The sequence below is a fragment of the Suncus etruscus genome, chromosome 13 (assembly GCF_024139225.1).
Source record: "Suncus etruscus isolate mSunEtr1 chromosome 13, mSunEtr1.pri.cur, whole genome shotgun sequence".
NCBI classification, from domain to species: domain Eukaryota; kingdom Metazoa; phylum Chordata; class Mammalia; order Eulipotyphla; family Soricidae; genus Suncus; species Suncus etruscus.
Window position 1 is genome coordinate 92,078,362 of NC_064860.1, and position 25,012 is coordinate 92,103,373.

General features: G+C 36.8%; 1 protein-coding gene and 1 non-coding gene across 2 annotated transcripts in view; one reads left to right on the top strand and one right to left on the bottom strand.

The window, feature by feature from the left end:
- Positions 1 to 25,012, top strand: part of CD96 (CD96 molecule) — a 103,340-nt gene that overhangs the window by 49,172 nt on the left and 29,156 nt on the right. The window contains exons 7-9 of the mRNA XM_049785608.1: positions 6,139 to 6,327; positions 9,439 to 9,562; positions 15,844 to 15,884. Coding sequence (XP_049641565.1) covers positions 6,139 to 6,327; positions 9,439 to 9,562; positions 15,844 to 15,884 — 354 coding nt within the window. The remainder of the gene's footprint in view (positions 1 to 6,138; positions 6,328 to 9,438; positions 9,563 to 15,843; positions 15,885 to 25,012) is intronic.
- Positions 11,179 to 11,284, bottom strand: LOC126026794 (U6 spliceosomal RNA). The gene has a single exon (XR_007502013.1). It is a non-coding gene; the product is annotated as a U6 spliceosomal RNA (small nuclear RNA).

The window sequence follows — 25,012 nt, forward strand, 5'->3', positions numbered from 1 at the left end:
GTAGAAAAACCCACAATACAAGTGTGACAATGGGGAAACAACGCAGGCCAGCATCAGACATAGAGAATGAAGATGACAATTCTGAGGACCAGATAATGACTGAACAACTAATCAACCTCTCAGATAAGGACTTTAGACTAGCATTATGGAAGGTGCTCAACAGACTCCAAGAAACCATGGATCGAGTTGAACAGAACACTAATAAGAACCAAGAAAATATGAAGGCAGAAATGACAAAACTCCAAACTGAAATAACATGTCAACTAACAGGACTGAAAAAGTCAGTAAACGAAGTGAATGACAAAATGGATAAGCTCTGGGACAGGGTATCAGAAGCTGAGAATAGACTTGGTGCTGTGGAAGATGAGATACATAACAATTCCATACAGCAGGAGAGATTGGACAAAAAACTTAAAGCAAATGAGCAGACAATGGAAAAATTAGTCAAAGAATGGGAACAGACAAAAATAGAAGTCTATGATAAGATCAACAGAAACAACTTAAGAATCATTGGAGTCCCAGAGACCCAGGAAGAAAATTTCCAGGAAGAATCAATGGTCAAGAACATCATTAAAGAGAAACTTCCAGAGCTAAAGAATATATGTGATCAAATCCTGCATGCCCGAAGAGTACCAACCAAAAGAGACCCCAGAAAAACCACCCCAAGACACATCCTAGTCACAATGACAAATCCCACAGATAGAGACAGAATTCTGAAAACAGCAAGATCAAAAGGGGAAATCATGTTCAAGCAAGCTTCCCTGAGATTTACAGCAGACCTGTCACCAGAAACACTCAATGCCAGAAAGCAGTGGTGGGATATAGTGACAAGACTGAATGAAATGAATGCTTCACCCAGAATACTATACCCAGCAAAACTCACTTTCCGGTTTGATGGAAGAATACATGGTTTCACAGACAAAAAACAGCTCAGAAACTTCACAGACACAAAACCAGTCTTAAGAGAAAAACTGAAAGACCTAATCTAAGACAAGACTACCCAAAAGACACACCAAATTTTGAAATAAAGATGGCGTTAAATCCCAGGACAATTCTTTCTCTCAACGTCAATGGACTAAATGCACCAGTTAAGAGACACAGAGTGGCTAAATGGATCAAAAAACTCAATCCAACCTTCTGCTGCCTACAAGAAACGCACCTGAATAGTCAGAACAAACATAGACTCAAAATAAAAGGCTGGAGAAAAGTTATCCAAGCAAACAACACCCATAAAAAAGCTGGAGTGGCCATACTAATATCAGATAATGCAAACTTTATACTCAGGAAGGTTGTAAGGGACAAAGATGGACATTTTATATTAATCAAGGGGTACGTAGAGCAGGAAGAATTCACTCTCCTAAACATATATGCAACGAATGAGGGGCCAGCAAAATATTTAATACAACTGTTGACAAATCTGAAAAATAATATCAACAACAACACAATAATTGTGGGGGACCTTAACACGGCTTTGTCAACACTGGACAGGTCAACCAGACTGAAACCCAACAAGAATATACTAGACCTGAGGAGAGAAATGGAAGAAAGAGGCCTAGTGGATATATATAGGACTCTCCATCCCCAGAAACCTGGATACACATTCTTCTCCAATGTACATGGGACATTCTCCAGGATAGACTACATGCTGGCACATAAAACATACCTCCATAAGATCAAGAGGATAGAAATTTTGCAGACTACCTTCGCTGACCACAAGGCTCTGAAATTATTTGTGAACTCCAAAGGGACTCAGAAGAAACACTTTAACACCTGGAAGTTAAACAGCCTCATGCTCAATAACCAGTGGGTCCGAGATGAAATCAAGGAGGAAATAAAAAGGTTCCTGGAAACAAATGACAATAAAGACACAAACTCTCAGAACTTATGGGACACAGCAAAAGCAGTACTGAGAGGAAAATTTATAGCTTTGCAAGCACACATCAGGAAGGAAGAAGGAGCTTACCTGAGTAGCTTAATGACACAGCTAATAGAACTAGAAAATGCTCAACAAAAGGACCCAAGAATAGGAAGACAGAAGGAAATAACAAAGCTGAGAGCAGAAATCAACGAAGTGGAAACTCAAAAAACAATCCGAAAGATCAACGAAAGCAGAAGTTGGTTCTTTGAAAAAATAAACAAGATTGATAGACCACTGGCAAACCTAACAAAGAAAGAGAGAGAGAGAAACTTGATAACTCGTATCAGGAATGAAAAAGGAGAGATCACTACTGATATGACAGAGATTCAAAGGGTAATCAGAAACTACTTTGAAAAACTCTACGCCACTAAAAATGAGAACCTGGAAGAAATGGATAAATTCTTGGACTCTTATAATCTTCCACGGTTGAAGGAAGAGGATGTAGCATATCTAAACACCCCCATCACCATTGATGAAATTAAAACAGTAATCAAATGTCTGCCGAAAAACAAAAGCCCAGGTCCAGATGGATTCACTAATGAATTCTATCAAACTTTCCAAGAGGAACTACTGCCAATCTTGGCAAGACTCTTTCATGAAATTGAACAAACAGAAACACTTCCAAATAGCTTTTATGAAGCCAACATCACCTTGATACCTAAACCAGACAGAGACGCTACCAAAAAAGAAAATTACAGACCAATATCACTGATGAATGCAGATGCAAAGATCCTCAACAAAATCCTGGCAAATAGGATTCAATGCCTCGTTAAGAAGATCATCCACTACGATCAAGTCGGTTTCATCCCAGGAATGCAAGGCTGGTTTAACATCCGTAAATCTATCAACATAATACACAACATCAATAACAAGAAAAATAAAAACCACATGATCATATCAATAGATGCAGAGAAAGCATTTGATAAGGTCCAACACCCATTCTTGATCAAAACTCTCAGCAAGATGGGAATGGAGGGAACCTTTCTCAATATAGTGAAGGCCATCTACCACAAGCCAGTGGCAAATATTATCCTCAATGGAGAAAAACTGAAATCCTTCCCTCTAAATTCTGGCACAAGACAAGGCTGTCCTCTCTCACCACTCCTATTCAACATAGCACTGGAAGTACTTGCTATAGCGATTAGGCAAGAAAAGGATATCAAGGGAATCCAGATAGGAAAGGAAGAAGTCAAGCTCTCACTTGTTTGCAGATGACATGATACTCTACTTAGAAAACCCTAAAGACTCTATCAAAAAGCTTCTAGAAACAATAGACTCATATAGCAAGGTGGCAGGCTACAAAATTAACACACAAAAATCAATGGCCTTTCTATATACCAATAGTAATAAGGATGAAATGGACATTAAGAAAACAACCCCATTCACAATAGTACCACACAAACTCAAATATCTTGGAATCAACTTGACTAAATATGTGAAGGACCTATACAAAGAAAACTATAAAACTCTGCTCCAAGAAATAAGAGAGGACACACGGAAATGGAAACACATACCCTGCTCATGGATTGGCAGGATTAACATCATCAAAATGTCAATACTCCCCAAGGCATTATACAGATTTAATGCCATCCCTCTAAAGATACCCATGACATTCTTCAAAGAAGTGGATCAGACACTTTTGAAATTCATTTGGAACAATAAACACCCTCGAATAGCTAAAGCAATCATTGGGAAAAAGAATATGGGAGGAATTACTTTTCCCAACTTTAAACTGTACTACAAAGCAACAATTATCAAAACAGCATGGTATTGGAATAAGGATAGGTCCTCAGATCAGTGGAATAGGCTTGAATACTCAGAAAATGTTCCCCAGAGATACAACCATCTAATTTTTGATAAAGGAGCAGGAAATCCTAAATGGAGCAGGGAAAGCCTCTTCAACAAGTGGTGTTGGCACAATTGGATAGCCACTTGCAAAAAATTAAACTTAGACCCCCAGCTAACATCATGTACAAAGGTAAAATCCAAATGGATTAAAGACCTCGATATCAGCCCCAAAACCATAAGATATATAGAACAGCACATAGGCAAAACACTCCAGGACATTACAGGCATCTTCAAGGAGGAAACTGTACTCTCCAAGCAAGTGAAAGCAGAGATTAACAGATGGGAATATATTAAGCTGAGAAGCTTCTGCACCTCAAAGGAAATAGTGCCCAGGATACAAGAGCCACCCACTGAGTGGGAGAAACTATTCACCCAATACCCATCAGATAAGGGGCTAATCTCCAAAATATACAAGGCACTGACAGAACTTTACAAGAAAAAAACATCTAACCCCATCAAAAAATGGGGAGAAGAAATGAACAGACACTTTGACAAAGAAGAAATACGCATGGCCAAAAGACACATGAAAAAATGTTCCACATCACTAATCATCAGGGAGATGCAAATCAAAACAACGATGAGATACCACCTCACACCCCAGAGAATGGCACACATCACAAAGAATGAGAATAAACAGTGTTGGCGGGGATGTGGAGAGAAAGGAACTCTTATCCACTGCTGGTGGGAATGCTGTCTAGTTCAACCTTTATGGAAAGCGATATGGAGATTCCTCCAAAAACTGGAAATCGAGCTCCCATACGATCCAGCTATACCACTCCTAGGAATATACCCTAGGAACACAAAAATACAATACAAAAACCCCTTCCTTACACCTATATTCATTGCAGCTCTATTTACCACAGCAAGACTCTGGAAACAACCAAGATGCCCTTCAACAGACGAATGGCTAAAGAAACTGTGGTACATATACACAATGGAATATTATGCAGCTGTCAGGAGAGATGAAGTCATGAAATTTTCCTATACATGGATGTACATGGAATCTATTATGCTGAGTTAAATAAGTCAGAGAGAGAGAGAAAAACGCAGAATGGTCTCACTCATCTATGGGTTTTAAGAAAAATGAAAGACACCCTTGTAATAATAATTTTCAGACACAAAAGAGAAAAGAACTGGAAGTTCCAGCTCACCTCAGGAAGCTCACCACAAAGAGTGATGAGTTTAGTTAGAGAAATAACTACATTTTGAACTGTCCTAATATTGAGAATGTATGAGGGAAATGTAGAGCCTGTTTAGGGTACAGGCGGGGGTTGGGGGGGGGAGGAGGGAGATTTGGGACTTGGGTGATGGGAATGTTGCACTGGTGATGGGTGGTGTTCCTTTTATGACTGAAACCCAAACACAATCATGTATGTAATCAAGGTGTTTAAATAAAAAAAAAATTAAAAAAAATAATATAAAGCTTGAATTTAACTTTTTAATGAAAAGAAACTATGAGAGTTTCAAACATTCTGCTCTGCGATGACAAATGATTTTACATTAATTTCAGGCTGCTCTATAAAGGAAAAAAACAATTCAACACAAAAATACCAAAGATTTAGGATACAAATGGAATCCTAACTATAGGCATATTATATAACATTGGTCATTTAGGCTGGTTCTCACCCAGACTGAGTGAAATCATCAGTCTTACATTGCCAATAAATAAAGTAGACTAGCCAAAAAATCACCTCAAAACTCCAGGGATCCATGGTTGCAAACAAAACAACAATATAAATTGTTTTGTTTTGTTTTGGTTAGGTTTTTCAGGCTACACCCATTTGATGCTCAGGGGTTACTCCTGGCTAAGCGCTCAGAAATCGCCCCTGGCTTGAGGGGGATCATATGGGACGCTGAGGGATCGAACCACAGTCCTTCCTTGGCTAGCGCTTGCAAGGCAGATCCCTTACATCTAGCGCCACCTCGCTGGCCCCAACAATATAAATTGTTACATTTCATATCTTCATCGTGGATCCGTTCTCTGCTGGAGTTTAGAAAAGTAATTCATATTAATCCTAAACCTGTTGAAATAAATTCTCACTTTCTAACAAACACAGCTTGATTACCTTGGGTTCTTTGTTTGGTTGATTGTTTTTTGTTTATTTTGGTTGGTCTATTTGGGGTAGGAGGGTCACACCTGACAGTGTTCAGGAATACTCCTGGCTCTGCACTCAAGGATCATTCCTGGTTGGGTTTTGAGTCGAGACCCTTAGGAAGTACTTAGGATCAAATCCAGATCTGACATATGCAAGGGAAGTTCCTTTCTCAGTTGTACTATTGCTTGGGAATTCAATTTGACTACTTTAAACTTCACTCTAGTCTTACCTTGGCAGAAAAATTGGTGAGTAAGGTTGTCTTTATCTTTCTTGTAGAAATAAACATTACTAGTGAAATGAGAAAAGCCAAAGATGGATTTTGGGAACTGAAGTCAATATTGTCAAGGATGTCTGGTAATATAGCCGACCAATCAAACAACATGACTGTATGGTGTGTGGCTCTGTCTCCAGCTCCTGAAAATAAAATGAGGAATACTTCATCTGAAAAGATAACTTTTTCTTTGGGTGAGTTGTCTACTTCATATGGTCAACAAGAGATAGCCAATACTGCCATTGGTTCAAAAGCTTTTAGTGGAAACAAAGAAAATGTTCACTAGTTTACAATATTATAAAATATCAGGAAAATCTTTCTACAAAACCCAAAACTATTACATTTCAAATTATCAAATGTATTTTTGTAAATATGATTATAAATAATTCCTACAATAATAAACAAAGATCCTTGTTTCTAAAACTTTCTAGTAAATATAATCAATGTTTTCAAAGTCCATTAATAATAATTATTAACTGACTGCAATTTTTAACCTATAAATAATTGAAATTGATACTAGTGGTCAAGAAATATGTAAAAAAATATTAAGATTTCTTCTAAATCACAAAAATCATTCAATTATATGTACATATGTGTATATAAATATATAATTTCAGCACTTAGTAATAATTAAGGATATATGGGGTATAAATATTTATGGGTAGGACTGTATCTTAATTAGTATTTTAAATTTGAAGCACAGAATCTTGGACAAAAGACTTGAATGCTTGAAAATTGCTATGTAGTATCATGCTACTTATTACAATATTCTGATTAATCATAATATTTCCTACTCTGAACCATATCAAATAATGAAGATCTTACTGCATTAAAAATGTGAGGAAATGTTAGAAATATAATGGCAAATTAGAAGCTTATAAATGATGATTGTCAAATATGCATTCATAATAGCAAAGTAGTTCATATAAAACTAAAGCCGATTTGCAAATCATTATAACTTTCCAAGACTATTAATATATTTATCACTTTCTCGAGTTTCAGTGATATGGCCATCTATAACAGACTCATTAAAAAATCAGAATAATTCATGAGCCAGTGTTCTTCCCTTTGATCCAAGGGCACAGGCTGCATCTTGGGTTATTCTCGGCTCATCAGAAGCATGAAGTCCGTTGTTTTTTTGAAACTTTGAAAGAAGGTTATAAAGCTCAGAGTCGATTAATCTTCACTACTTAAAAATATGGGCTCTGCTCATGCTAGAATAGTGGTATGATACCTGAATCGCTGTTATGCTTGTATAAATATGCAAAAACACATTATCCTGTGAACTGAGTTAATTATTAAGAAATAGTCACATATTTACAGTGAGTCATTTTAAATTTTACCTAATTGAAGCCAGAGCTGTAGTACAGCAAGTAGGCATTTGCTTTGCATAGAACAGACCTAGGTTTAATACTTGACATCCTATATGGTTACCTAAGCACTGCCAGGAGTGATTCCTGAGTGCAGAGCCAGGAGTAATCCCTGAGCATCATTGGGTATGACCCAATTCCTTTCCCCCAAAATAAATTTGTCTAAATTTTCTGTGAAATAAATGCATCTCCTTTCTAGAAGGCTGGACGTGCTCAGGGCTGTTGTCTTGTAACAGTATGAAGGTAACTGTTATGTATGTAAACATTTTATGGGATTATTATGTTACTGGTCCTACCCTGATCGGTGATTGTGCCCTACCCTAGGGTGTGACCTGGGATTCTGCCCCCACCCTAGGGTGGTACCTGATTCTGGGGGGTAAAAACAAGGGTCTGTGGAAGGCGAGGGGCTTTTGGCTGGAACTGATGCTGAGGCTTTGGACTTCAGTCTTGTCCACCGAATAAAGCTAATATTTCCACAAGCCTGTCTGTCTGCGAGCTGTTTACCCGCTGTTTCACCTCAGAACCACCAACTGAACAGGGTGGCAGACGCGTGCTGGAGGGGAAAGACCTCATCCTCCATCCCTCCATCAGTCAACCTCTTTGGGGGCTGACTTGCAACAGTAACTAGTTCTCACTTGCAAAATATTTCTTTCTGCTACTGGAAAGATTAAGAGCAGATAAACAGAGATAAAATATTTGCCTTGCATGTGGCCACACCCCAGATGGGTTTGATGTCCAGCCTCCCAGATAGTTGCCAGAGCACTGCCAGGAGTAATTCTTTGGTGCAGAACCAGGAGTAACCCCTGAACATTGCAGGGTATAGCCCCACAACCAAAAAAAAAAAAAAATTAAAATAAAACAAATAGCACTTTCTTCAAGAAACTCTCCCTGTTCTCCCAAACTTGGTTGGTGACCCTACTGTGGATTCTTTTTTTATTTTTTAATTTTTAAAAATATATTTATTTAAGCATCATGATTAGAAACGTTTGTAGTTAGTTTTCAGTCATAAAAAGTGTAAACCCCCCCCCCATCATCAGTGCAACCTTCCTGATACCAATGCGACACCCATCTTCCTCCTAATGTGAATCTTTTTTTTTTTTTTTTTTTTTTTTTTTTTTTTTGCTTTTTGGGCCACACCCGATGGTGCTCAGGGGTTACTCCTGGCTATGTGATCAGAAATCGCTCCTGGTTTGAGGGACCATATGGGACGCCGGCTGATTGAACTGCAGTCTGTCCTAGGTTAGCCACGTGCAAAGCAAAAGCCCTACCACTTGTGCCACCGCTTCAGGCTCCTTCTGTGGATTGTGATGGTACCCTATACTTTTACTATAAAGACACACTCACACACACCTACCTGTTTCTGGGCTGTGTGCTCTGAAAAGCATCACCATTTCTTTTGGTTTTTTTCTTGGGGGGGGGGCACACCCTGTGACGCTCAGGGGTTACTCCTGGCTATGCAATCAGAAATCACTCCTGGCATGGGGGACCATATGGGCTGCCTGGGGATTGAACCACAATCCGTCCTAGGTCAGCTGCATGCAAGGCAAATGCCCTACCACTGAGCCACAGCTCTGGCTCCAGCATGACCATTTCTAGTCACCATTATATCCCATTGTATACAAGGATTCAATAATGATTTCTTATATGAATCAATAAAGATTTGCGAGTAAACTGTCAACATTTTTTTGTTTTTTGTTTTTGTTTTTGGGGCCACACCCGTTTGATGCTCAGGGGTTACTCCTGGTTAAGTGCTCAGAAATTGCCTCCGGCTTGGGGGGACCATAAGGGACGCCGGGGGATCGAACCGTGGTCTTTCCTTGGTTGCGCTTGAAGGCAGACACCTTACCTCTAGTGCCACCTCACCGGCCCCAACTGTCAACATTTTATCCTATTAAAATATATTATTTGTATTATGTTTCTGTTTCATCCTTTCAGGATCAGTCAACCCTCCAACATATCCTCCAGTCAATGTTACTGAATCTTCCCTTGGCACCAGAACTTTTCCAGCCAGAAGCACATCTCACATAAGTAAGAACGTTTTCATGCTGATTTATTTTCTGTGAGCTGATAATCCTTCAGCTCAGAAGACTGATAAAAGACATTTCCAAAAAATGTCATAATTCATGCCCTTTTCTCATCTCTGACATTTTAGATAAAGATATTAAGGACTATTCACATAGCTTCAAAGAGTTAAAATAATTTCAAAGGCTTTTCCTGAAGCTCTGGCAAAACCAAGATCAATAATATTCAATGATAATTTAAACTTTTGTATTTATTATTAATTTGGTTAATAGATTAATAGTCTTCCTCCTGGGTTCTTAATCGGGTGTTTAAGAAATTTTCTGTAAATGGGAATTGTGTAGACAAGAGGTACCATAGATGGTTTTACATTGAAATTTGTTCTAGTTTAAATTAATTTTGACAAAGTAGACTGGTGAGGGCTATGAAGTCAGTGTCCCAGAGGCATTACTAATAATTGAGGTCAGTCTGGGTCAGACTTGCTATGGCAGAGGAAAAGAAGTGACTTTCAGAAGTTGACATTGATGCAAACAAATAATAAATTCTCATATTCATTGACTTCATGTTATATTAAGAAATAGAATGACTTTCTCTAATACCAAAAATGTATAGCTAATAGAAAGTATATGTTACTAGGTTTTTATTTGTTATTTTATTAAAACTATATATTTTAGTTCAGCCTGAGAACTGAAATTGGAACATAAATGCAATCAATAGAAATGATCATTTATTTAGCCTTTAGCCTTCATCTTATAACTTGTGACAAATGTCACAAATTGGTTTCTCTCAAAAGAGAAAACTTTGGCTAAGAGTGAATAATGCCTGCAGATCACCCATCAAAAGGTGTACATCCATTTATAAAACTAGTTGTTCATTTTCGTAATTTTCTAAAACCCTTTTTCTACTACCTCTAATTCACTAGTAATCTAATCACTAGTAAATCAAACTAGATTATAATATTCTCTATTCAGAAAAAATAGTATGTTCAAATCACCTTAAATTTATTACCCTATTGTCTTTTTTCCATCACTCTGGGCCCCACGCTGTGATGCTTAGAAAGTACTCTGGCAGAGCCAGGCATTGAATACCCATCCTCAATGTAAGGCAAGAACACTACTCATTGTGTACTATTTCTCAAGCTATAAAGCACTCTTTTTTTAATCCATTACCATATAACAAATTATTATAATTGATTGTTTGAAGTCACTAAAGAATAATGTCTGAAATTTAAATAGGGATTGCATTGAATATATATATCATAGTTTAGGTAAGAGGTAATTTTGATGATACTGATTCTTCCAACCCATGAGCACTGGATGTTCTTCCAATTCCTTAGGTCTTCTTCAATTTCTTTCTGAAGTGTTTTAAAGTTTTCATGGTTTAGGTCTTTCAACTTTCTTGTTAGGTTGATTTCCTAAGTACTTGATAGTTTTAGGTTTTATTTTAAATAGGTTTGGACTCTTTGATCTCTTTCTCCTCTGAGTTGTTATTTGTATGAATTATAGTTGTGAAATTATGTACTTTAGATTTGTGTCCTAAAATGTGGTCTATCCAAGATAAGATTCCATGTGCACTTGAGGAGAATGTGTATTCATCTTTTTGAGAATGAAAGGCCATGAGTATTTGTTTTATATAATTGATCTCTGAGTAGTTTATAAAAATATAGAATACTTCATTAATATGCATGTCATTCTTGCACAGGGGCCATGTTATCTTCTCTGTATCATTACAATATTAGTATATGTGCTGTTGAAGCAAGCACTACAATGTGTCTTGGTTTGAGGGAGGATTGTTTTTGTTTGTTTGTTTGTTTGTTTTATTGGCCACACCTAGCCTCACTCAGGGATTACTCCTGGCTCTGCTCTCAGAAATTGATCCTGGCAAATTAATGGGTCCATATGGGATACTAGGAATCAAATCCAAGTCAGTTGTGTGCAAGGCAAATGCCCTATCTGAAATGCTATTGCTCAGACCCATTTGAAGTATTTTTATTTGGATTTTTTTAGCAGGTGTAATTTGAGTTTTTTTGAATCTGGTAAGCCTATACTTTCTAGTTCCAGGAACTTCTCAGCAATAATATCTTTGATAATTGCATCTTTATAAAGGTTGCCTTCCTATACTTTTGGAACCCATATAATTTGTATATTGTTCCTCTTAATTATTTTCCAAATTTTTCTTTTCAAGTGTTTATGTATTTGGAGGTTTTTTAACCTTTTCTGCTCTTGACTGGTAGTATTCTGTACCTTATCTTGGAGCTCACTGGTTCTGTCCTCAGCAAATATTACTCTGTTGGTGAGGCCTTCCAATGAGATTTTCATTTTGCCTATCAGTTTTGTCATTTCTTTTTATAGTCTTCTTTTTTTCTCTCATATCCTTTTTACAACAGTACAGCTGGATTGCTCCAAAACAAGTAGGTTGAGAAAAAGTGACCAAAACCAAATTCACATTTATGTTATGAAGTAGTCTCTAAAACAGCACACCATTTACTTGGTATTAGTAAATTAATATTCAAAAGGAAAATTTCACTGAAGTAAAAAAATTATTTTAAAAAGTGGGCCCAGAGGAATAGCACAGCATATAGGACATTTGCTTTGCATGTGGCCAACCCAAATTTGACATCCAGTGTCCCACATGGTTTCCCATGCAGCCATCCATGATTTCTGAGCACAGATCCAGGAATAACCCCTAAGAGCTGCCCAGTGTGACCTAAAAACCAAAACAGTAATTGAAATAATCATATCTTTAAACATTGTAAATAACATAAATTGTAAATTTATGTAAAATTGTAAATTGTAAATAACATAAATTGTTATTGTAAATAACAGAAATATGATCTAGTGTTCCTTATCATAAGAGATAAAACAAATAATTTTATTTCTGTTTACCATATGGGTACATTGAGTGCTGAATTTTTAAATAATTACATAGCTAGAAGCTAGAAATTAATATTAACACCAAAGTTTTCTGATTCTAGATCTAGTTTGCACAATATTTGATATTATGTTTTTCTTCATTTAGTCAAACAAAATAGGGTACATATTTACTTTTCTTTCTACTACATGCAAATAAAAAGTAATTACACTAAAAATAGTGGTTTAGGTAATAACAATAGATTATGCTACAAAATTGTTGATTACCCTTGTGATGCTGTTTTCATAATACCTGACCAGAGATGGGGAAGAACAGCTCAAGTAGGAAATTATAATTAAGATTAATTATGTTATATTATAATTTTTATTAACAATCATTATTAATGTTAATAATTATATTAATAAAGACTGTGATTAATTATGATTAATTTCTTTTTGGTTTTTAAATTTTATTAATACCTTTATTTAAACACCTTGATTACAAATATGATTGTAGTTGGGTTTCAGTCATGTAAAAAATACCCCCCCTTCACTGGTGCAACATTGCCACCACCAATGTCCCAAATCTCCCTCTTCCTCATCCCACCCCTGCATGTACTCAAGACAAGCTTTCTACTTCCCTCATTCATTCACATTGTTATGATAGTTCTCAATGTAGTTATTTCTCTAACTGCACTCACCACTCTCTGTGGTGAGCTTCATGTCGTGAGCTGGACATTCCAGCCCTCCTCTTTTTGTCTCTGAGAATTACTGCAAAAATATCTTTTATTTTCTTAAAACCCATAGATGAGGGACACTATTTCCCATTTGCGTCTATCTCTCTCCCTCTGACTTATTTCACTCAGCAAATAGATCCCATGTACATCCATGTATAGGAAAATTTCATGACTTCATCTCTCCTGCCAGCTGCATAATATTTTATTGTGTATATGTACCACAGTTTCTTTAGCCGTTCATCTGTTGAAGGGCATCTTGGTTGTTTCCAGAGCCTGGCTATTGTAAATAGCACTGCGATGAAGATAGGTGTGAATAAGGGGGTTTTGTATTGTATTTTTTTTGTTCCTAGGTTATATCCCTAGGAGTGGTCTAGCTGGATCGTATGGGAACTCAATTTCCAGTTTTTTGAGGATTCTCCATATCCCTTTCCATAAATGTTAGACTAGACGGCATTCCCACCAGCAGTGGATAAGAGTTTCTTTCCCTCCACATCCCTGCCAGCACTGCTTGTTCTCATTGTGTGAAGTGCGCCAATCTCTGTGGCGTGAGATGGTACCTCATAGTTGTTTTGATTTGCATCTCCCTGATCATTACTGATGTGGAGCATTTTTTCATGTACCTCTCTGCTATTTGTATTTCTTTTTTGTCAGTGTCTGTCCATTTCTTCTCTCCATTTTTTGATGGGATTAGATTTTTTTTCTTGTAAGTTCTGTCAGTGCCTTGTGCATTTTGGATATTAGCCCCTTATAATAGTAATTGTGATTAATTATAATTAATTTCTTATCATTATTCTTAATTGGGCTTGACCTTGGGTCATCCCTTCTCCCTCACAGAGCATTCTGGTTATAATACCTATCAATTTTGCCTTGCTCTAGGGCAGGGGTGGTGAACAAGTTTGACACAAAGAGCCAGAATTTTAAACTGTGAGAGTCAGAGAGCCACACCACGCAGTGATCTGCCAAAACAAACAAACACTCACACAAAAGCATATAATTTTAACAATATATTTTAACACATATTGCATTTTGCCATTTTGAGTGAGGGTAAAAATCCTGTTCACCATCCCTGCTCTAGGGAATTCCTCAACCCCCTTTTTCATGCTGAACTTCTCCCCAACCCCTCATGTATCACTCGAGCTCTGTTCTGTTACCTTTTCGAAAAAACCCTTTAGGCTTGTTTAATAGAGATAGGGATTTACCTGCTATCATGTTGATTATTCCTAAACAATAAATGTCCTTCATGAAGGATAGTCAGGGCTCTCAATCCATAAATCTGGGAGCCCCTCACCCCATAGTTATCTCTCTTATGCTTGTCTTGTTTTTCCAATACTTGTGGCACCTTTGCATCAGGCCTGCTTACCCTGGGGCTGGACTCCAGGACTCTGGCATTTCAAATGTCAAAAACTGTCAAATAATTGGTTGGCTTCCTAGAAATAAAAGTAGAAAACTTATAATAACAAAAATTTTTTCAATAATTGCTGAATTACTCCTGAAAAAAAATGTTTTATCTTAGTAACCTGGTGGATAATTGTGAAATAACATAATGATGAGTGAACTATAAAGTTGGTAATATTCACTCTTGTTTGCTCTCTTTTTGAAGGGAAATGAGATGAAATGTTATGGAGATCAGCTTCAAAAATTGTTTTTATTCCAAATTCAAATAAATAATGAACTGTATGATTTAGTCATAACTATTAAGCTACATTTTTGCAACAAACATCCAATTTGTGGTCTTTTTTCCAAAATAAGAGAATTTTGTTCAAAAGATTGTAGAAGATAATGAAACTAACTAAATGTAAGAGAAGCATAACATAACAATCTGTAAGAGTTACCAAGGGAAGCCTAGTTTAGCTCAAGCTGAACTAATTGATGTTTGTTGAGTCCCTCTTGCATTTGCACTACTGCCTTAGGAAAATACATGAGGCTCATGACAAGAGGAGGCAAGCCCACATGTAATAATATGCAACATCTGATGAATCTAGAATGGGGCACCAAACTATGCCAGCATATGCCATGAAGTGTCAGTCTTGCCAATCTGTGCTAAGCTGTGCTAACTTTTCTAGTTGTCTTCATTCTGTATCTTGGCCAGAATGTGCTAGACTTGTCAACCGGTGCCGGTCAGTGTCAACTGGTGCCATGCTTGCCAGACTGTTCCTGACTGTCAGTATATCCCATTGTGTCCCAGCCCTCTCACACTGTACCATTCAGTGCCAATCCGTACCAACTATCACCAGATAGTGCCAATGTGTGACAATTAGTACCAATCCATACCAATCAGTGGCAACCTGCAACGGATTATCCCAGTCTGTGTCATTCAATGTCAACCCATACCAATAAGTGCCATCTTGTCCCAGCCTGTGAAGTCAATATCATCCCATATCACTCTGAGCCAGTCTGTGCTAACCAATGCCAGACTTGCCATGCAATATTAATCTATGCCAGACTTGTGTCAGTCATTATCTGTGCAATCCAGTGCTTACATATGCCAGTTAATGCCTATCTGTGTCATCTAGTGCTAGCTCATGCCCATCTTTTAGATAGTGTCAACTGGTCCCAGTTTGTTTCAGGCAGTGTCTGTCAGTGCCAGTTTGTGCCAGGAATATCAGGATGTGCCAGTCAGTGTTTAACTGTGTCAGGTGATGCAGGTGGTATCAACATGTGATTATTAGGGCCAATCTGCTGGCTGCATCTTAGGACATGAGACAAACAGAATAAGTACTGACAATTTTTTGTAGGGGAGAGTGCTGCAGTGCAGATGAGGTGGAACCGTGTGAAGGTAAGTTTAAATTAATGGAATCTGAATGCCATCCATCATTGTGACTTGCATATTTGAAAAAAAATGAGTAAAGTAGATGTTTGTTTTAAAATACTTTGTAATACTATGCTGTAGCAATAAAAATACAAAACAAAATGATCAGATTATATAATTTTAAATGATTGAAGATAATCATGAGATGAAAGAGGAGAGATACTGAACATATGACACTGCAGGCTCGTCTGTCTCAATAGAAGGAATAATCAAGAGGTGCTTAGCTTATTAGACAAAGGCCTTATTATTCATTCAACTGTTACAGTATTAAGCAATAATATTTACACTATATATTAATAGATGAGTGTCCCTGATATACCTGGCATCGAACTAAGCTAGTAACATATTATTTTACTTAATCTTCTAACACAAAGATAAAAGTACTATTATTACCTTTACAAATGACCTAGGGGAGAGAATAAGGAGCATGTATGTGTCTTGGCCTGCAGAACTCTGTAATTCGTGGGTACGTGAGGGGGTCCCAGTCTGAAAAATAAAGAAAGAGAAATGGGACCCAAGACAAAGAGTGTTCTGATCAAGGGTCAAATTTATTGAAGCAGACGACCGGTTTATATACTCTGGCAGAGCAGGGGGAGAAGAGGGAAAATACAAGAACAGCCTTTGTATTACAGGTGACTTCATTTACTAGATACAATTTGATATTTTCTCAAGAACATTTTGTGGTCAACTTAGACAGGTCAACTTAGGTCAAACCTGGAACATTTGTGTACATCCTATTCCTACATTCTGTAGCCAATATCTGTTTCTCATAACTTTTGACAGAACAATGTGCTGTTTCCATACTTAATTTCTATAGATGCATTCAACTGTCACAAGTTCTCAGAACATAATCTACAATAGGATCTGTGCTGTTTCCTGTGACTTTGGCACGTATGCATGCCTCACAAAAGTAAAGATCATGCTGTGGGAAAAGAAAGCAAGCCATACAGACTCCATCTTGAGTCTGCCCCTGATATGTATGGAGCCTGTAGTTATTCGCATGACAGTTTACTTTAAGAGCAGAGTATCTCTTAGGCCAAAGGAATTCCCTTTCTAATTTCCTCAATATTTACTGACATCCCATATGTTCTCCCAAACTTCCAGAAATTATTCCTGAGTTCAGTGTCAGAATTAACTCCTGAACCCCATTGGGTTTTGCCCCACCACCACCAAGAAACAATTTGACTGCCTATTGGTGTGATAACGAGACCTCCACTGGGCAAATTAACACTTCTTCCAACTAAGATGTGTACTCTTCTTGCCTTCCTTGTTTCAAAAGCTGACCAAGAGCATATCCCTGAGTTAAAATGTATTGTTGAGGCCATATTAATGGTTTAAGTAACTAAAATCAGTAAATGTCTTTATATAAACTTTTAAGACTTGGGAAATAGATTTGAAAAACTATCTATCCCATATGGTCATCCAAGACAAGCACACAGTAAATATCTTATTATTGATTATTTAACTGCCACCTACCTGTGTGAACAGGTGTGCCTTTTTCTCTCTATGCTGTAACTGTGAAAAGTCCATTTCAGATTACACTTTGGCTGTGACCAAACCCTTTTGTAAATCCTATGGAGAACCTTTGAGGAAAGATATCAGAAGATCTAGATTCAGTTCTTTTCAAAATTATCATCTTCGCAAATATGCCAAAGAATGTTTGGTGAGTCCTGCTGTGCTTATCATATTGTACTGATCAGAGAGAGGTGAATTCCTGAAAGACCTCTAAGATAGTCTGCAACACACATTAATTTTATTTATTTTTGTTTTGCTTTGGGGCCCTACCCCACAGCACTCAGGGATTACTCCTAGATAGTGCTCAGAAATAACTCCTGGCAGGCTTGGAGATGGGATGCCGGGGATCAAACTCAGGTTGGCTTAGTGCAAGGCAAATGTCTTAGCCATTCAGCTATTGTATACATTAATTTTAAAATTCTGTTTAAAATTACATAAAATTACTTTCATATATATTTTTCTCAAACAACTTGCCTCCTACCAGCAAACTGTCTTATGTGAAAATTAGGATTTTTTACTGTATATCTTCTTTATGCCAATCTGAAGGTCAATATTCATGCTATCCTGATGTTAGGCCCTGATGTTAGGAAAAGTGACTTGACTATGCCATAGTGCCTTCTCTTTTCTTCGGAATCTCTAATTAATGTTTTAGTTTTAAAGCTCTTTATGCTGTAAGTAAAAAGATCAAATAAAATTTTCCATTCATAGAGGCTAGATAGCTTTGCCTATGAGACTATGTCAAAGAATAGAAAGTCATGTGAATATATGACTATTTGAAAAAGCAAATAAAAATTTAAGGTTCAGTTTTACATAGAAATAAAACAATCTGGGGCGGGCGAGGTGGCGCTAGAGGTAAGGTGTCTGCCTTGCCAGTGCTAGCCAAGGAAAGGATCACGGTTCGATCCCCCAGCATCCCATATGGTCCCCCCAAGCCAGGGGCAATTTCTGAGTGCTTAGCCAAGAGTAACCCTTGAGCATCAAACGGGTGTGGTCCGAACAAAAAAAAAACTATAAAAAATAAATAAATAAATAAAACAATCCTATTCAATCACAATATTAGGTTTACTTCTATGGTAAACCCAGACCTAAGCTGCCATATGCCCCAACAATTCTTTTGGATGTCTATTCACAGGACAGAAAAATATTTGTACAAAAGGACATATGCATACCACTATTCATCAAAGTACTCAGGAAAATAGCTGAGTTGGAATCAACCTAGATGTCCAACAACAAATAAATTGTCAATGAAGAAGTGATACATATATATGATACATATATATATAATACTACATAACTGTAAGAAATGATGCAGTCACGTGATTACTTCAACCTGGATGGAAATGAAATATATCAGGTTAGATTAAGTAAACCAGAAGAATAAGGTTAAACCCAGGCTGATAATCACTTATATGTGGTATATAGAATAATTGTATGTGTGAACGCAGTGGTTTAAAGGGCAGTTTCTTAGATCATGCTTGGCCCAGAGTATAGTGAGGACAATGAAATAGAGTGAATGAAGAGAAAGACAGGCATAAAATAATAGGAGGCAGGTGTCAAGGATATTCAGGTACAATGGTGACATGAAGAAAGGACAAACTAAATACCCAAACCATGGAATCAATAACACTGAAATCATTCAAAGATACTTTCAAAGGTACCTGTTAAGATGGCAGGTTGGGAGGGACAGGTATGGGAGGGGTCTGGGCACAGTATAGAGGAAAGTTGACATTGGTAGTAGGACTGGTGCTGAAACACTCTATATCTAAAAATCATGTATGAATAATTTTAATCACTGTGCTTTAATTTAAATTTGTAAAAAGAAAAGAAAAAACACGTACTTGACAACTGATTTTAATCAACCAGATAGTTCTGGTATTACCAACAGCCTGTATCCATGAATAACTTTTACCTTGTCTAGTTAAAGATATAAACTTGCTTGTGATCAAAATTATCCCATCATTCTATGTCCAAATGAGCTCTGTTAAATTATTCCTTTCTAGACTCTGAAAGATAATTGAAACATTCTTTTGCTGTTCATATGATAGATGTCTGGTTCATTTCTGCCAAAAGAACAGACTTGTTTCAATAATTAAAACACTTGTCAAGAGTGCTGTCAAATTTCAAGAAAGAGGAGCTAGAGCAATAGCACAACTGGTAAGGCATTTGCCTTGTATGTGGCCGAATTGGGTTCCATCTCTGGCATCCCATGATGCTTTCTTCTCATTCCTGGCCAGTTATGCACCTAGTACACTTCCTGTGTAACTCGGGAACTTTTTCCTCTAGACCCATCCAGTGTGGATGCACATACCTGGGAAGATAGATCTCATGCTTCATGTCTGTAGCAGATAGAAGGGAGACATCTTCATAATTTCTTGGCTCAAATTTCCCACTACAATTGTTTGGATCACATGGGGTCAGGGTAAATAAAAATGTGGGCTTCCATATATCCAACATCTATATTCTTTTGTTCTCAACAAATTTCTTGTTATAATCTCTACTACATCTTCTCATCAGCCCACAGACATCTCCCACATTGAAAGCACACTCTTAGGCCTGTATCCTCTTTCTATTATTGACCATTTCTTGGGCATCAATAGTGTTTACTTCTCCCATCTTCTCTCAAACTCACTTTTGAACTCAAAATTAGACTTTCTTCTCCCTTTTAAAAATTCTCTTAATTATGTCACTAAATCTTTCTATGACTAAATACAATAAGCAATATAGGAGCCTTATCTAATTGGACTATCAGCAGCATCTAATACAATTTCTTACCTTAAATTATGTCATAATGCTTCTAAAAAAAAAAGCCCCTAGCTTTAATATTTTTTCTGCTCCTGTGTCTGTTCTGCACAGCAGTCAAGATTTTATTCTTAGTAACTGTAGTTATGGCTGCCCTCAACCAGTCATTCTCCAGTGATAGCTCAAGGGATATCTCATGAGGCAAAGTGGATGTGTGGATTCACTGGCCCCTGCCCTCACCACAGACATCCTCTTCCTTGTGACAGCTCTATAGTCAGGAACCCTGCTATCTCACCCTGCTATGTCAGCTCAAATTAATGGGTTCTACCCCTGTACTCACAGCCTGCATGGCCCTGTCCCTTCTGGTCTCTGCTCAAACATCAGCTACTCATGGTTTTCCCTGACAACATCCAATTTGAAAAAATAGCAACCCCTGCTACTTGCTCACACATCCTTCCTCCAGGGGACTTAATTCTGGCTAAGGTTTTGTATGGCATGTATATATATAGATACATATGCAAACTAAATATATGTAAGGTAATGAATTATAATAGATTTAGCATTTTCATTATTTAGAAAATGCCATTTTAATTTTATTATAATCAATTACTAAGAAATTATTCAATTTAAATAGAAATACTTTAACATTACATTCTAAGATTACAATAATAGATATCAATGTTTAATTAGCATTACATATGTATGATAATGAATATAAATAGAAATAATTGAATTTATAATTGTATAAGTTATGGTATAAAATATGTGATCTAATATATTAATGCTGTATATGAAACAAAAAAGAAAAGTGCAGGGAGGAAGAGATAGTGAGGAGAAAGTTCCTGTGATTAAATTAGATGTTTTCTAAATGGTGAAAATTAAAATTACAATATTGACTCATAGGGAAACCCTGATAGATCTCTCAGAAATTCACACTACCTTATGGCTGATATCTCTTCGGGCAGGTCACGCTTCACTCCTGCTCTGCTTACTCTTTCCTTGAAGCCTGTTTACATCTGGAGGTCTGACCCATGTAGGAGTTCCATTGTTTCTCTAAGTGTTCTATCTAAATGAGATTTTTTTCATAATTATAAAATTAAATCCTCGGGTTAAAAAACCAAAATATCAATCCCATTAATCGCATGCATGATATCATTTTTATTTTTTTCTGGTATTGCTTTTCAGTGAAAGGTTCCCTTTTCTATTATGCTCACATATGTACAATCATTCATCACTCATACTCAAGCAGGGGCTCCCTTTATAGTATCTAAAGCCTGAATCAAACATAGTTTTCTTTTGTCTTCTGTTCTAGGAAAACAGATCAGAAGGTGGGTGGTGGTTTGTGGGGTTTTGGGTTTTTTTTTTTTTTTGACAGCATACTTGACTTGATTTAAACAGGACAAATTCTTCCTCCCTTTCCCTATGCAAGTGAACTATCTTTCTCCAAAGAAATATTAACCTAGAGCTTCTTTACGAGCCTTCAGGTAGACTTCAAACTGATGGGGAACCTGAGCTAACAAAACCCATATCCTTCCTAGGTAGCCTAAATTTTACGATATAAGAAAGTATAACTTGTCTATAATATTCTTAGCCAATGGAACTTTGGGAGGTATCATGAGCTCCATTTGAAAAATGTGTTCCTCATTATCTATTAAAATGAAAAAATTAAAAATTTTGTGACCTCAACAACCATCTATCTAAAAACTCATCCACTGCTGGTGGGAATGCTGTCTAGTACAGCCTCTATGGAAAGCGATATGGAGGTTTCTTCAAAATCTGGAAATTGAGCTCCCATTCGACCCAGCTATTCCACTCCTAGGGATATACCCTAGGAACACAAGAATACAATACAAGATAACCCAACTTAAAATAGCATCAACAATGGGGCCAGAGAGATAACATAAAGGTAGGGCCTTTGCCTTGCATGCAGAAGGACGGTGGTTCAAATCCCGGCATCCCATATGGTCCCCTGAGCCTGCCAGGAGCGATTTCTGAGCATAGAGCCAGAAGTAACCCCTGGTCACTGCTGGTGTGAACCCCCCAAAAAATAGCATCAACAAGAAAATATTTAGGAATACATGTAATTAAGGCCATGAAAAAGATATAGGCAGATTAGTAATCTATAAAATATTGATGAAAATATTGGAGACCCAAAGCAATGGAAAAAAACAATGCTTATAGACTAGAAGAATTAATATGGTTAAAATACTCATTCTACCCAACTAGATTGACTTTTTTAATCTAAACCCTCTAAAAATCCAATCATATCATTTATAAAAGTAAAATAAATCTTAAAATTTATAGGGAACAACAAAAGACACCAAATAGCCTAATTAATCATGAGATAAATTAACAGAATGAGTTGGAAGCATCACACTTTCTGACTTGATATTGTATTACAACATTGTAAAATCATTATGACACTGATACATAGGGTAAGCAACATAACTGAGATCCAATAATAAACTAAGTATACATCATTAACTAATGGTCGATGAGGATGCTAAGAAAAAATACACAACAGAAAAATATAGCAATTTCAACGCATAGGACTTGAAAAGATAAGTAATCACCTACAAACTAAGCAGGCCCTTTTCTTATAACTTATACTTAATCACTCAATAATAGGCTTAATACCAAAATAAAGTACCAAAAACTGAGAAAAATCCTAGGAAAAAGTAAAACATTCCTTGACGTTGAATATCTTTGGTAATAATTTCTTAGATAGAGCTCTAAAATCATGGAAAGAAAAATCAACGTAAGTCTACTATGTTAAGATAATAATCAGAAAGATGAAGGAACAATTTATGAATTAGGAGAAAGTACTTACAAATCAAGTATATGATAAAGTTTAATATCTGAAACATAAAGTAGACTCAATTCAATAAAACAATCAATTTATGGGGCCCAGAGAGATAGCACAGTGGCATTTGCCTTGCAAGCAGCCGATCCAGGACCAAAGGTGGTTGGTTTGAATCCCAGTGTCCCATATGGTCCCCCATGCTGCCAGGAGCTATTTCTGAGCAGACAGCCAGGAGTAACCCCTGAGCATCACCGGGTGTGGCCCCCCCCCAAAAAAACCCAATCAATTTATAAGAGCTTGAATTGGCATTTTTCCCTAGAAGATATATAAATGTTCATATCAAATATATCCAAAGATACCAGATATCACAGGGGAATGATAAATAAAAAATTATATAAATGTATAAATAAAAGGCATAAGAAGGTGCGACTTCATATATGTGCTGATGATTGTTGTAAATAATATAAGTTGAGCATTGAAAAGAATTTGGAGAAAAGTGAGCCCTAACAATTGGTAGACATGTAAATCTATAAAGCTATTATGTAAAGTGGTTTGAAAGTACCTCAATGGGGCCGGAGAGATAGCATGGAGGTAAGGCGTTTGCCTTTCATGCAGGAGGTCATCGGTTCGAATCCCGGCGTCCCATATGGTCCCTCGTGCCTGCCAGGAGCAATTTCTGTGCGTGAAGCCAGGAATAACCCCTGAGCACTGCCGGGTGTGACCCAAAAACCACAAAAAAAAAAAAAAAAAAAAGAAAGTACCTCAAGAAACTCAAAACAGAACCACCATATGATCCAGCAAACTCACTTCTAGTTATACATTATATATGGCCAGAAGTGAGTATATATACAAAGAAAATTTATTACTCACCTGGATAAGATATCTATGATTTTGTTTATTCCAGCATTATTCACAATAATCAAGATATAAAAATAACTTGTATCTTCAAATAATGGAAGTGGAAAAATAAAACATAATATTAGAGTCAGAGAGATAGTACAATGTATAAGATGTTTGACCAACATGTATTTAATCTAATCTGATCTCTAACTCTACATATAATCCACAGAAAACCAGCAGGAATATTACTTTTTCCAAGATGGAGACTACATATGGCAGTACTCAAGGCTCACTCCTTGCTCTGCACTCAAGAATTTCTCCTGGGGGTGTTGAGGGGACAATATGTGGTATGTGGGATTGAACCAGGTTCAGATTTATTCAAAACCCAATGATCCTGGAGCTCATTACCAGGAGTAAGCCCTGAGTACATCCAGTTTGTCCCCTCTCCCAAAATAAATTGTGATATTAGATACATATATATGTAGATAATCTTTTTTTTTCAAATTTTTATTCAAAATTAAAAAGACCTTGAAATCTGGTATAACATAGATAAACCTTAAAGAAATAATCCAAAGAAAGATCTCCCCTTCTTTGTGTTATTTAGAAGCAATGAATATAACAGTAGCTTGGAGTAATATAAGATAAGTAAGTTGGAGTAATATAAGATTACTAATTTTAGAGATCTAAAGTATAGCACAATAATAAACTTAAAACTCTTCACGGAATAGTAAAATTCAGTAGTGTATAAATAGTAAGTATAAAATAGTGAAATTTGGCTGAGACTTGAGTTCACGTTTTCACACACACACACAAATAGTAAGGGGCATTCTTCAAGTAGTAAAAACATGTCTGGCATGTGAAAAGCTCTGACATATCATGACTTCTGAGCACTGCAGGGTATAATTTTATTGGCCTCTGAGCATCCCCTGGTGTGGCTGTGGTGGCACCCAGCACTGCCAGAAAAATCTGTCTTACTAGATCTCAGCTCCAAATACGTGGCCAATAGCATTGGGCCAAACATCCCTAGGAATAGCACAGCCCTAAAGCACCTCTAGGGGTGGCCCCTAATAAGCAGTGGTTGAGAAAAATAATGTTAACTAATGTTAAATAACTATGTCAATTATCTTTAACATATTAATAAGTTTACTATGTGTGTATATATGTGTATATACATTACAATCCTCAACATCTTAAAGTT